We start from the raw sequence: 14,265 nt of genomic DNA on the forward strand, positions 1-14,265 counted from the left end.
AATATCAAAACAACTTTAAAAAGTATGGGAGCTGGGGAATCCTTAAAGTCGTGCTTTGGGCGACAGTGAATGGCCTCTGCAGAGTGTGCAGAGCTCATTTAAAGGCAAATGCTGTTTAACTCAGTTTTAAACTCTTGTTTGCCCATTGAGCACAGCCCCACTCCCCAAGCACGTAAATCCATGGTCTCTTCATGCTCTCCCAAGACTGTAGGGAACTCACTACATTTGCTGTGTATGTTTCCTTGATGATTTGTCTTGAGCAAGCCACAATCTGAATTTTGCCTCTGCCACCAAAACTTCTCCAGATGAATCACGAATGTTTCTCTGTTTGCCACGTGAGAACATCTGTCGCTTGTTCCTTTGTCAAGCATACATGTGTTTAACACGATGTTTCTGTGATGTCCCTGCTGTCTCTACTTTCTTGGCAGCACCGTCCCATGCTTTGGTTATCCCATTCCTTCAAGATTGGTCCCTAGCTCCTAATGTAATCCCATCTCACAGTTTCTTCAGAGTCACTTTTCTTAAACCCACTTTCATTTTCTGTTCTTCATAGCCTTCTCCTGCCTCGTAGTTTTCATATTGTCTGCACAGTCTCACGAGCATACAACCATGAGTAACACGTAGCAGGTCCATTGCAGATTAAGTGAAATTAAGCATAACGAAGACTTCACTTGCATAGCTGCGCCAGCACACTTGAGGACTCGACAGTCCCATGTGCTCACTCTGTATAGAGTGTCCCACCGTCACAGGTGTTTGGGACAGCTCTACACGGAGTCTCCCTTTCTCTTTTTTCCCCTGTCTCTCCAAGTCATGTCAGGCAACAGTAGCTACTTAGTGTCCTGCACTTAACGCCTGTGCTTCCGCTTCTGGCCACCCGTAACCGCTGAGCTGCCCCAGGAACGTCACGCTGTACTGTAATCACTGAGGTACAAAGGGATGTCTCGTTCCACTCCAGATTGACAGTGTACACAGCGCTCACTCTACAACATTTCCTCTTCTCCCATTAAGTAGGAACAGAAAGCTTCGTCTGCACTGCGCAGATTTTAAACTTTTCCTAGAATCCCCATCTACCTGCTTATCTTGGTTTTTGTTTAATTGGCTTTTTCAAAGAAGGTAGACTAAAATATTGAAAAATGAAGTGGACAGTTAGAATTAACTTATCTTAGAATGATCTCGAATCTTAAAGACTGTAAAGCAAATTATTTTATCCATGAAAAGTATGAATGTAGTCTTGGAGCTCCAGCTACTGCAGAGGCTGAGGCAGGGTAGTCACAAGCTCAAGAGCTGCTTGAGCTCCAGAGTTCAGTCTGGGTAGGTTACCTTCCAGTGGAAAGGAGGAGGAGGACGAGAGGGACGTATCTGTAGTAGCAGACACTTGCGGAGCATATGGAAGACCGCAGGAGATTTAAGAAAAATAACTGACAAGTAGGAAGCACGTCTGTGGTCAGTGGTGTGTACATGACTCCTTCCCAGGATTAGCTCAGACAAGTGTGCGCTGTCCTCATTGTTTCTGCAGCGTGCCTCCTGGCACCACGGTGTAAGCACTTGCACAGTCTGCAGTCACTTATGCGGAAAAGAGTGCTTGTAGGCAGTGTTGCCAAAGCCACTTGTCAAAAGGAGCCCAGAGTGCCTAACCGCTAGGCTCATCTGCCTTTTTCTTCATAAACCTAACCAATCTCACCCTTTCAGAAAAGCTAATAATTTACACAAATTCTTACTTTAAGCTTCTGGGAGCCAATGGGAATGCAAACATCAACTCGAAACTTCGCCTGCAGCTCTACTACCCACCTACTAAGCCTCGATCCCAGCTAAATGTTGTTGAGGTTTTTGAATGGTGGTCCAAGTGTCCAAGAAATCGTTATCCATCAACATTGTATGTAACCGTACGAGGATTGAAAGTCCCGGACTGTGTAAGTTAATAGTATATATAAATGTATCTCCTCAGTTAAAATTAAGGATGACATAATGTATTTTCCATGTTTAAAAATCTCAGCTCTCAGAATTATTTTAACAGATTTTTAGCTTATACATTAAGTTTATAACAGTTGATAGTTAGATGAACTTTAAGTTTTAAAGTAGACTTCATTGTTTAAAAAAACTCTTTTGACATACTTTCATATTTTGTAGTTAAAAATAAAAAGATGAAAAGTTGGTCCTGGGAAACCTTTTATTATAAAGGGCAAGAAATACAGTGTAGGCCTTGAGCCAGACTCTGCAGGTTACAGCTACTCCCCGTCAGGTGAGAGAGCAGCCACAGAAACAGTAAGACAGAAGGCCTTCGGGTGTGCAGTATATCTTTATTTGTAGCAGTAATGGAACAGATGTCACACATGGGCTGCACTCTGCAGACCTCTGGTTTGCATTTTTCACATGGGAGTCATTCAGATAATCAGCAGAGATAGCATTTGTACTGCTGTTGTCTTCAGATAAACATTATCCATGATCTCATCATAAAGGATCCGAAGATGAAGCTTTTGTCTTTTTACTATTAACCTTTCAGGTGAGTTTCACATCCCACAGCTGATGTAATGTGCTATGAGCACAGGGCTGATTTCCATTGGTCTAAATGGAGTTAAATAAAATATCTCAGGGGATAGATTGTTGTTTTTTATTTTTGTTTTTTGTTTTTTTTTGTTTGTTTGTTTTTTTGTTTTTTCGAGACAGGGTTTCTCTGTGTAGCCCTGGCTATCCTGGAACTCACTCAGTAGACCAGGCTGGCCTGGAACTCAGAAATCCGCCTGCCTCTGCCTCCCAAGTGCTGGGATTAAAGGCGTGAGATAGATTGTTCTTTAATCTCAGATTTTTTTATATTAGTTTTGTGAAGAGGTAGACACAGGGCACAGCTATCAAAAACACTTTGTGCCCCTGGGTGTGGGTACAAGCCTGTCCGCCAGCACGTGGGAAGTGGGTTAGAGAACACAAAGCCCAGTGCATACACAGCAAGGTCAAGGCAGCCTGCGATACCTGCAACACTGTCTCAAAACTAGAACAAATAATGTAATAACAGTAAGAACTATAGCCATTTTTACTATTGGAGTGTACGATTTTTTTCCAAACTTTTAAAGCTTTGTGATTATAGAAGCATAGTTCAAATAGCTTTTATTTACTTAAAGTATTATACAAATGAAAACAAAATCTGGCTGTATTTTGAAAGGTTTCCATACCATTTTTTCAGTATTTTCATTTTATTTTGTTTTGTCTAAGACAGGGTTTCACTGTGTAGTCTAGCTGCCCTGTAACTCATTCTGTAGACCAATCAGGCTGTCCTCAAACTCTCAGCGATCCCCCTGCCTCCAGCAACCGAGGGCTGGGATTAAAGGTGTGTGCCACCACACCAGGCTCTGTCACAGTACTGTAGAAACAATAAGAAGGAGAATCAGCTGTGACAAGCCTCATGACCTCCACTTGACTCCATGACAGAAGGAGTGAGCCAGTTCCCACAAGTGCGCCATGGCTTGTGCGTGTTTGTACACATGTTTAATTTAACAATTGAACATGACGTTCATTTTCTCGTTTTCCACATATATTTAGATAAAGCCATCTTACCGCTCTATGATGGCTCTCCAGGAGGAAAGGGGTACACCAGTGTACTGTGAACGTCACCGTGAAACAAGTTCCGTGGACACAGAACCTGGACTAGAAGATTCAAAGGAGGAAGTGAAGTGGAAACGTCTGCCTGGCCAGGTGAGCTATACTGGCTGCTTTAACCACTGCTGTGACAAATGTACAGGAGGAAAGGTCCTACTGGGTGCAAGCTCCCTCTGAGTACTCTTTATTAGCTGGGTTTAATGGTGTTTACTGTCGGCTGGCAATAATTATCCACAGGGCTATTGTGATGAATATGTTTAAAGGCCTTTGTAGAGAAGCAGCATTGATGCTATGCACTGAGGACCCCCTGTGTGCTTACTTCCGCCTTCTCACCTTTGCCCTCAAAGGAAGCCACGTACAGTACCCCTGCTTTCATGCCTGGTGTCAACATTATTGCAATCCGGGTCAGCTGAGCACAGGCTTTGCGGTATCATGATAGTCAGCCGGATAACTAGTCAACTGCTAAGTTCTAATGGGCCAGTAAAATACCTAACATGACATGAACAAGAGATCGTTCATATCCAGGGTAGGAGTGAGACCGCAGAATTTCTGGAATTTCCCACATGATATTTTTAGACCATACTGATCATATGTAATCAAAACCACAGAAATCAGAATTGAGGAAAGTCAGAGAACTGTGCTCTGTCTTGGAGAGAGCAGCAGCGGGTAGTCATTAGAGGAAAGCAAGCCTGAGAACAGCCGTTCATAAATCGTGAATTTAGTTTGTGACGTTATGTGGCACTTTAGTTTTTCAGATGTTTCTGACCTTAGGAAAAGTAGCTCCTGTCATGGGATAAGCATTCTTTCTGAGGCTGTGTAAAAGCAACGCAGCAGCAGTGTTGGAGCATCCTTTGTGTTTTAGATTAATCAAGTGCTAATTAATATAAATTTCACAGGAAACCACTTCTGCACTGAGAAGAGAATTTCCTGTAATTTTCCACTGTTCTGTGTACATGTCTCTCTCTCTCTCCCTCTCTCTCTCTCTCTCTCTATATATATATATATTAAATTTATATATTATATTTATTTATTTATATTATATTTAATATATATATATATATGTAAAGAACTTTAGGGGAGAGTTGTGGTAATGGAAGTTATCGGGTTACTGTATTTTTGATTCATGTAGTTTAAAACATTCTTCTCAGGCCTGTCGTATCCCAAACAAGCATCTCTTCTCACTGAATGCTGGAGAACGAGGCTGTTTCTGTCTTGATTTCTCTCACAATGGAAGGATATTAGCAGCAGCCTGTGCCAGCCGAGACGGATATCCGATTATACGTGAGAAATAATGCTACCTATTTAACCTGGTTGTAATCTGTATAGTCAACTATTGGGTTTTGGATTATCTCGGAGTCTTAATTTAAGAAGTCCCAAGTAAGTTAGTCAGCTTTCTTTAAATAAAGGGACAGCTACTGTGTAGAATCTATTCAGAATGAGACTGCTTGAATGGAAGATGTTATTTTTTAATATACAGGTGGGTTTTTGTAAACATTATCTGTTTTAAATATACACATTTACTTCCAAAAGGAAGAGTAAATCGCATAGGAAACTTCGTCCATATTATTTTAGTGGGTAATTGTGATAATCTGAGTTACAAAGGGTAGCATTCGTCGTATGCTAGAATTGTAATAAGGCCCTCTGAAGTCCCTCAAAGACAGTTCCCATGGTGGCAGGGGAGCCAGCAGAAAGTCTGAGACAGTTTCTGTTGCTTTAGAGAGTTTAAAAGCGCTGCTGTACTGTTCTAGACTTCATGATCCCTTCTATCTCAGTGATGAAATGGATTCCCCTGGGCAAGAAGCCAGTCAGTCCCTCTGGGTGTCTGCCCTGAGTGCTAGGCCACGCCGCACTTCCCTCTACCTCACAGTTCATGTTCATGAGCCAGCTTCCCAGACGGCAAGGCTCAGTTTTTGCTTCTGGGTAATGGACAGACTACTCTTGTCCCAATCCGTCTATGCTAAATGCTGTTACATGCCTAAACCATCAGAGACTTAATCTGCTTACTGGTTAGATCTCAGAAAGTACAACAGAGCCACTGTTTCTTCTGGCTTTGCAGTGTTTGAGTACAGCATGTCCGACTGCGATTCCACCAAGCCTGTTCAGTGTGCAGATTACTGCCTTTCGTGAATTTCAGGACTCTCATTTATTATCCTATGGCCTTGCTCCTCTTGTCTCTGAGGACCACCACACCCCTTTGTGACGTCGTCTTGTCCAGTGGATCTCTGTCACTTACTCGTTTGTCTTCATTCTCTGTCTGTCCCTCAAACCAGATAGTCTCAGTTGGCCGACTGAGTTGGCCGTTCCTCTGCCAGCTCAGGCTGGTGCTAGGCCACTCTCCTGCCTTCTGTAGTTCAGCTGGCGCGCTTTCCTGCTCTAAAGCCTCCTTTGGGTTCGTTTTTATTTGCAGATGTTTTCTCTCTTGGTGAGGAGTCGTTCTTATGCTTTAGCCCTTTAGGTTTTTTTAGGTCTTTGACCATACTGATAACGATAGGTTAATGATCGTGTGGAGAAGGAAGAGAACTGGGCTGGCTGCTGCGTTTTCTGTATGCACACTTTCAGACAGCTGGTTTGCCTTCCTGCAGAAAGCTGTACTTTCCTGTTTGTTTGCCTCTTTCCACGGCACAGCTTTCTGTTGAGAGCTGGGTATTTGAGATGATGTGGTACAGTGTAGCTGTTCCCCGTGTTCTCCATCAGCCACCTGAGCTTAGTTCCTGCTCTGCTTGTGCAGTCAGTCTCCTAGATGATGTCTGTAAAGTCTTTATTGTCCGCTAGGTTATCAGTCTTTTGTAGACTGTGCCATTCTAGACTGTGCCAGTTGGTATTAGCACTTTGCATGGGTCTGCTAATCCTCGTCACCAGGGAGCACTGTTGTGGGATATGCCAGGGAGCACTGTTGTGGGATATGCCAGGGAGCACTATCCTGAGATATGCCAGGGAGCACTGTTGTGGGATATGCCAGGGAGCACTGTTGTGGGATATGCCAGGGAGCACTGTCCTGAGATATGCCAGGGAGCACTGTCCTGAGATATGCCAGGGAGCACTGTCCTGAGATATGCCAGGGAGCACTGTCCTGAGATATGCCAGGGAGCACTGTCCTGAGATATGCCAGGGAGCACTGTCCTGAGATATGCCAGGGAGCACTGTCCTGAGATATGCCAGGGAGCACTATCGTGGGATATTGTCTCAGTTCTTCAGCTCACAATGTAAAGCTCTCCAAGCCTTTTCTTCTTCTTTGTGGTGAGCGTCTTTGTGTCCCCTACATAAAGATAAATCCCTCCAGGTTTGTCTCAGTTATGCACATAGCCTTTACATACATGTGTGGGGAACCTAGATTCTCAGCAGTATTTTGAATCTGGTTTAGATATTGTGTTCTTTGAGTAAGCCTCTTATCCCCAGCTGCTGCCACTGGCTGCTCAAATGCACACTAGAATCAGGATGCTTCGCCTGAAGCACACAAAGCCATGCTAAGCAAGCCTTGGGTCCTGTTGTAGATCTGGCAGGTCATGAAATCGGGTAAAGTCTTTGGAACTGAAGTTTTCAGGGAGTCCAGAGCTCTAGACCTATCCTGCCTCACTGAGTAGTTTCTGGACTTGTGAGTTTCACTGTTTGTAAGGCTGCGTGAGTGTGTAGGGAGGAGGAACTAGACAGTTGTAGCAACACAAAGCTGATGTCTGTACCGGGAGTCAGACCTTTTCTCAGGAAAGTGCTCCCCAGCAAGTGAGCATTGCCAGGTAATTCCCAGAGTTCTGTGGCGCTAAGGTTGGTTGCTCTTCCCTCTTACAGGTGGACTAGATTCCCAAAGTCCTCACTTGGTTAAAGCGCTGTTGATATGACCACTAGGTGGGAGTAGAGACTTGGCCCTGTTCTTATTAGCCATCCTACACAGTTTCTTTATTATTATTATTATTAGATATTTTCTTCATTTACATTTCAAATGCTATCCTGAAAGTCCCCTATACCCTCCCCCCGCCCTGCGCCCCTACCCACTCACTCCCACTTCTTGGCCCTGGCTTTCCCCTGTACTGGGGCATATAAAGTTTGCTAGACCAAGGGGCCTCTCTTCCCAATGATGGCCAACCAGGCCATCTTCTGCTACATATGCAGCTAGAGACACAAGCTCTGGGGGATACTGGTTAGTTCAGTTTCTTGAGCCCTAATACTGTTCACCATGCTCTGTCTGTCTGTCTATCTGTCAAGTTCACTCGCTGCACACCCCACTATGCTCTTCCTCACAATGGAACAGTTGCCTTTCTCATTACATCCAGAACTTTTTAGAATTTGATTTTTTTAGAAGGAAGTAATACCTTATTCATGAACCACCAACATGTAAGTTGTTAAGTACTTAAAATGAAGTACAATATAAATTTTTATTTATTTCTTGCTAATAAATTATGAAAAGTTCTTTTGGGATTCTCACAATGTGAGCAACTGAGAGTACATTAAAGAATATTGTCAACATATAGCACATTATAAAATATTCTGTAAACTTAAAATTAAAACAAATAAAAACAGATCTTGAGTGTATTTTGAAATTGTGTTAATATTACAAGTATTTTTGGCTTTAATTTTACAGATAGTACTTAATTTTTATCTAAATTACTATAAGTTGTATGTTTATATATTTGTTGAATTAAAGATCTCTTAGAAATTTAATTTTTAAATATTTTTATTAGTATATGAAATTCCTTCTGGACGTTTTATGAGAGAATTGTGTGGCCACCTCAATATCATTTATGATCTCGACTGGTCAAAAGACGATCGCTATCTCGTTACTTCATCCTCTGACGGCACTGCCAGGTTAGTATGTGTTCAGGAAGAACTTACCGCAAATGCTGTTTGCCATCGAGGAAAGGTACGAGAATATAAAGAGACACATATGCCCCTGACAGCATAGCTGTGCACCGTGCACACTGACACGTTAACAACAGTAAAACTTATGGCAAGTTATATCTCTTATTTGTGTAATATGTATCATTTCTGGCTCTTGCTGTCTTTCAGTGATTATATGTAAGCTGCTAATTAATATCTTGCAGAAGGTTAAATGTTTGAGGTTTGTCCTGTATGTATGTGAGGATTCTGTCTTCATTATAGGCTTGACATGGGGGCTTGAATTCATTGGTCAGAGTAAACCAAGTGGATACTCAGTTACGCACCCCAGAGTGTTACAAATTGTAAATATTTGTGTTTTCACAAAGTCCGTGTTATCTCCATTCAATTTATTGTTTTACGATACAATATTTCATTTATTGTATGATTATTCAAGTTTTTTCCCACAGTCTTACTTGTAGCCCAGGCTAACCTCAAATGTACACTCTTTCTGCTGCTGCCTCCTGTGTACAGGGATTGTAGGCATGGCCACCACACGTGACTCAATAGAATGCCTTAAAAGCTAAGATTTAAACTCTATTCACATCCCCTTTTTTCCTTTCAAACTAGCAATTTTGTTATCTTCATTTCAGCTGTATCTCATGCAGCACATGCTCATCGAAATCTGTCTTTTATATTAGCTTGCTCTTTTAGTGGTCAACGTATATTTTAATCAGCTGCTAGAAAACTCAAAATGTCTCTATTGAATAGCTGACTATATTTTTTCTTTTATTTAGAAGTTGCTACATAAGTCTTAGGCAGTAACTTATAAATCAACTATAAATTACCAATACAAATATGCTCTTTTGATTTTAGTCACCTAATCCATCATATAAAATACCCCTTGACCTATAGTTACACAGCTAGTATACATTGCCCGATTTCGCCTGTTTTACACATGCACACAGACATTTGAAAAAGAAATGGAGTGGCAAGCACAAAGACAGTGCTTAATATAGGAAAAAGCTTGTTTTCCGCCAAAATAACGGAGTTCTCTTAATCAAATAGAGCAGGCTATGCATGAGAGCACAAACACAGGTTCTGAGTTCAGATCCTCAACCCTGTCCACAGAAGCCAGGCATGCAGCACACCCTGCAGGAACAGAAGACAAAAGGCTCTCTGGAGGTTTCTGGACAACCTTTCTAGACCGTCAATGAGCTTCTATCTCAGAAAATAAAGTTCGTAGATTGAGGAAGGCATCAGTGTCATGCTTTGGTCGCCACATGTGTGCACATGGGCACACAGACAATGTTTAAAAAGGAAATCAGTTGTTTAATTATGATGTTTAAGTGTTTAGGACCTACATGTACATTAATTATTTAGACTTTGAAATACAAATAAAAAGTTACTAGACTCGCTAATCCTCTTGGCCTCCACTAGGAAACATTTTCAGAACCAGTCCATACAGCCTAGTAGAAAAATTATGAAAAGTTTCATTGAGCTCGGCGTGGTGGCACACACCTTTAATACCAGCACTCGGGAGGCAGAGGCAGGCGGATTTCTGAGTTTGTGGCCAGCCTGGTCTATGAAGTGAGTTCCAGGACAGCCAGGACTACAGAAAAACCCTGTCTTGAAAAACCAAAAAAACAAAAACAAAAACAAAAACAAAAAAAGAAAGAAAAGTTTCATCATGTCTTTTAAAGTTATTTATTTATGTGTGGGTGCTTAATTATGTGCTTGAGTGTTTTACCTGAATGTGTGTGTATGTTCACCACATGCAGGCCTGGTGCCTGCAGAGATCAGAGAAGGTTTCTTAGATCCCCTGGAACCACCATGTGATGGTTATAAGCCACCATGTGGGTTCTGAGAACTTAGCCTGGGTCTTCTGCAAGAGCAGCCAGTATTTGTAACCTAGCCATCTCTCCAGCCCCCGTCTCTACTTTGTAATATATATTATGCTAAAAAGTATTTTATCAACTATTCACTGTATAGTTGCTCAATATAAAAAATAGTTTTAAAAGTAGATTATGTCCAAGTACAAATAAGTTTTAGTTTTTCAGTATAGATTACAGTTTTAGATAAAATATATTTCATGAAAAATGATTTGTAAAAGAAAAGTGAGATAACCCAATACCATCTCATGCGATCATCATCATGGTTTCTATAAACACTCACTTACAGTAGTTTCCTTGGCATTTGCTTACCTAGGATTTACTGGCTATGTTCTCCTAAAGATGGTTGGAGAACATTCTGTACTTCCAGAAGAATGCTCCTTTCTCTCCTTTTCCAGGGTTTGGAAGAATGAAATCAATAGCACGAGCACGTTCAGAGTCTTACCTCACCCCTCCTTCGTCTACACGGCTAAATTCCACCCAGCCACACGGGAGCTGGTGGTTACAGGATGCTACGACTCTATGATAAGGATTTGGAAAATTGATGCAAGGGAGGATACTGCCATATTAGTGCGCCAGTTGGATGTGCACAAGAGCTTTGTCAACTCCATCTGTTTTGACGATGAAGGTATATCACAGAGCGTGCTCTAACCAAGAGTACTTCCCTGAAGAATTGTTTCCCTTCTCTAGTAGTTGGTGCTTGTGAGAGATTTGCTGTATTCATATTTGTGAATATTTAAAGTTATTCATAGTTTGAAGCAATGGGGTAGATCTGACAGTGGGAGTGCTCTGTTAACTGTAAATTTTGAAGTCCCTGGTGTTTGTGGTCAGTCGCGTCCTTTGCTCTAAGGTCTCATGGGCTGCATTTCATAAGTACATTTATGTGCATTGGTGATTATTACTTTTAGTAATTTACTTTAAGAACATATTAATAATGATGTAAAGGGATGGGGAAAGTCCAAAAGAATGTAAATACACATGCTGGATATAGTTTTAAAAATACATACAGAGGGAATTTGCAAATAATTAAAGGATCTCAGCATTTAAATAATACAAGTGACATTTTAAAATAAAACAGGTTTTTATTGGGTAAGAATATAAAGAAATTCATCTATTAACTTGTCATTTTTATTATTTCAGAGATTAGACATGACAGCTGCAGCTATAAGTATATAAAATAATATTTAGAGAAAAATAACACTGCAATATACTTACTTCAACTTTAGAGATTCTAACAAATGAAAAATATACTTTTCTTTTGTCTTTCTCAGAATTAGAATGAGTATTCTAATATATGGCAGTATTCATGAACTGTGTAAGCTAATTTGTAAACTATTAAATCCACAGTTCTAAAAGCTGTATTTGTTAGCAGTGATGTGTAATTTACTCTCACATGGTCATGAGGTTGAACCTGTATGTTTTCTGGGTCCCATTCAGTTTTTAAAAATGTGTTAACACTCATTACTTATGATTTTTTTTTAATTCTCTGATCATTTCAAGTTTAATAGTCACTATGACTGTGTTTACAATGTATATTAGAGCATGTATTTTCTTGGAGTATAAACAACTACAGAGGCTAATAATAATAATGGATACAGATACACGTTGGGTACCTCAAATAATTTGGAATATGAGTGTATGGGTGCTAGACATGCAGACTACATTGCTCATTTCTTTTTACATTCAGATACATGACAAATGGAAATGTTATCCAAAATGCTTTTTAAAGTGAAGAATTTACTTAAAGATAATTGGAATATAGTGTGCATTTTACTTTTTAACTTCCAAATTGAAAAACCCTTCATTGACATTTCAATGCTGTGACTGCCTAGGTTGTGGCTTCCCCCAATGTCATACCATATATATATATATACACATATACATACCTTTATATACACACACACACACACATATGTGTGTGTGTGTGTGTGTGTGTGTGTGTGTGTGTGTATGTAACTTCTGTGGCGTTCTTGAGTGAGTTCTTGCTGTTTTTACCAGGTCACCACATGTACTCAGGAGACTGCATCGGCGTCATTGTTGTCTGGGACACGTACGTCAAAGTGAATGATGTGCAACACTCTGTGCGCCACTGGACGATAAATAAGGTACAGAGCCACATTTCATACCCCGAGGCTTCATGGAGGAACTGCAGGAGAATCGACCACAGGACGGACATTTAAAAGACCATAAGGACATCCAAGTTTGTCCTTTGAAAACTTAAGCTTCTCTCGGTACAGAAGCCCACCTCATACCCTCCTGCTGACCACAGTCGGGAGTTAGTGATTCTGAGAGGGACTGGTGGACCATTGGTAGGCAATGGCTCTCCACTAAGCTACAACCTCACCTCATTTGTGGTCTTCTGAGGACCAATCTGTAGCATGGCAGCAGCTGAAACTCACATTAAAATAACACATATATCCCATTACCACCTGTAACTATGTGTTTCCTGCATATTCTCTTCAATCGAGTACCGACACTAACAACAGTGTCTGTGCTGTCAGAGTAATGTGGATATGGTAGGACTGTTACCTAATCATAGTAACTACTCCATCCGAGAGAAACAAACAAAGACCACTTCCTTCTGGGATAGGGTAGTATGGTCTATAAGCAATTCTGCAGTTTTATTTTTATAATTTTTGTAGTGTAAATGAATTGGTAAGATTGAGCTTTTGTTATATGTTGCACTGTACTGCTGTAGTTTATACCTGGAACTGCTGTTAGGCCTAGGTCTGCTTGCCCGCTGCTGTAGGACTCAGCCAGCCTAGGCCTAGGTCTGCTAGAGGAAAACCTCTAGGTGAAAACTCGGAAGCTTGGGTGAGAGGGAGCTGATTCAGAGTCTCGCCCTGGGTTAAGGGATTTCCCTTTGACTCTTTGGACTTTAAGCCAGCTTATTTGGGGAGACAGCTCTGCTTAGCAAGGCACTTATACCTCTGACTCCTAAGGCTTTTTAGATTTTCAGTTTTTTCTCCCTTGTGACAATCCCAAAAGGGATCATTGGTAATCACTTTTTAATAGTTTTATTGTGTCCATTAAAGGTTATAGCGTGGTTGTGAGCATACACATATTTAGTAAATGTTACTGTAGTGAGTCAACTTACCATCACGTCATGTTACATTGCCCTTTTGATTGTTTGTGACGAGAGAACCTGAACTCTGTATAGTTTACAGGGTTCAGTACAATTTCATTACATGTAGACTTCATATTACTTGCTGAATGATGAACTGTTGACTGTATGTTCTGACCTACAGCTTCCTGTTTCCCCCACAACTCAGAATTTCGTATACATTTAACTCTTAGATTCCACATATAAGTATTTAACATGTCTTCCAGGACCATCCCTGCTGTGGCAAATAAAAATCTTTTTGTTTGAAGGGATGAATAATATTAGAGAGGAAAGAGAAGAGATGGGGGATGAATGGGTGCACTCCTTAATGCCTACTGATGTTGAACGGCCGTTCATGTATCTTCAGCCACTTTATTGTCCTTTGTGGAGCTGTCTATTCAGTCTTTTCCCCATTTCTTTAGCCACATTATTTGTTTTCCTGGTACTGAGCTTGTGTGTTTAGGGATTGATCTCTTTTTGGGTAGATGAGATGCAGATTGCTTTCTCAGTGCGCCCCCTGTAGTCCACTGTGAAGATTACTTTCTAAATGAACCCACTGTAGTCCGTTGAGCTGTTGCTTAGGTTCCAGTCCAGCTGTCTTTTAGTTTAATGAACTCTACTTTATGAATACTTTTGTGGCCTAAGTTTTTGGTATCGACCTGTCTTCCCCCAAATATTGTGAAGGCCAATGCTCAGCAATGTCCCCTCTGTTGCTAACAGCCGTATGGTTTCTGGTCTTGCTTAAGTGTATTTTATCCACTATAAATTGATTTTATTGCATTGTGTAAGGGTAGTTCTCACTCGAGGTTCCTGCAGGTTGGTTCTCAGTGCTGGTATCTTAAATGACACTGTGAGTTACTTATCCTCACTAGCTGC

The 14,265-nt window shown here is 41.0% G+C and overlaps 1 protein-coding gene across 4 annotated transcripts in view; it reads left to right on the forward strand.

Moving 5' to 3' along the window:
- Ahi1 (Abelson helper integration site 1) overlaps positions 1–14,265 on the forward strand; it is a 132,887-nt gene that overhangs the window by 16,237 nt on the left and 102,385 nt on the right. For all 4 annotated transcript variants that reach the window (XR_003837779.2, XM_021174724.3, XM_021174723.3 and 1 more), the window contains exons 7-12: positions 1,725–1,910; positions 3,532–3,684; positions 4,737–4,869; positions 8,262–8,385; positions 10,685–10,914; positions 12,285–12,391. Coding sequence is in view for 3 of the 4 variants with exons in the window: in XM_021174724.3 (XP_021030383.1) it covers positions 1,725–1,910; positions 3,532–3,684; positions 4,737–4,869; positions 8,262–8,385; positions 10,685–10,914; positions 12,285–12,391 (933 nt within the window). In the remaining variant the exon portion in view is untranslated. The remainder of the gene's footprint in view (positions 1–1,724; positions 1,911–3,531; positions 3,685–4,736; positions 4,870–8,261; positions 8,386–10,684; positions 10,915–12,284; positions 12,392–14,265) is intronic.

The sequence above is a fragment of the Mus caroli genome, unplaced genomic scaffold, assembly GCF_978045245.1.
Source record: "Mus caroli unplaced genomic scaffold, Mus_caroli_1 scaffold_9, whole genome shotgun sequence".
In the NCBI taxonomy this organism is placed as follows: Eukaryota; Metazoa; Chordata; class Mammalia; order Rodentia; family Muridae; genus Mus; species Mus caroli.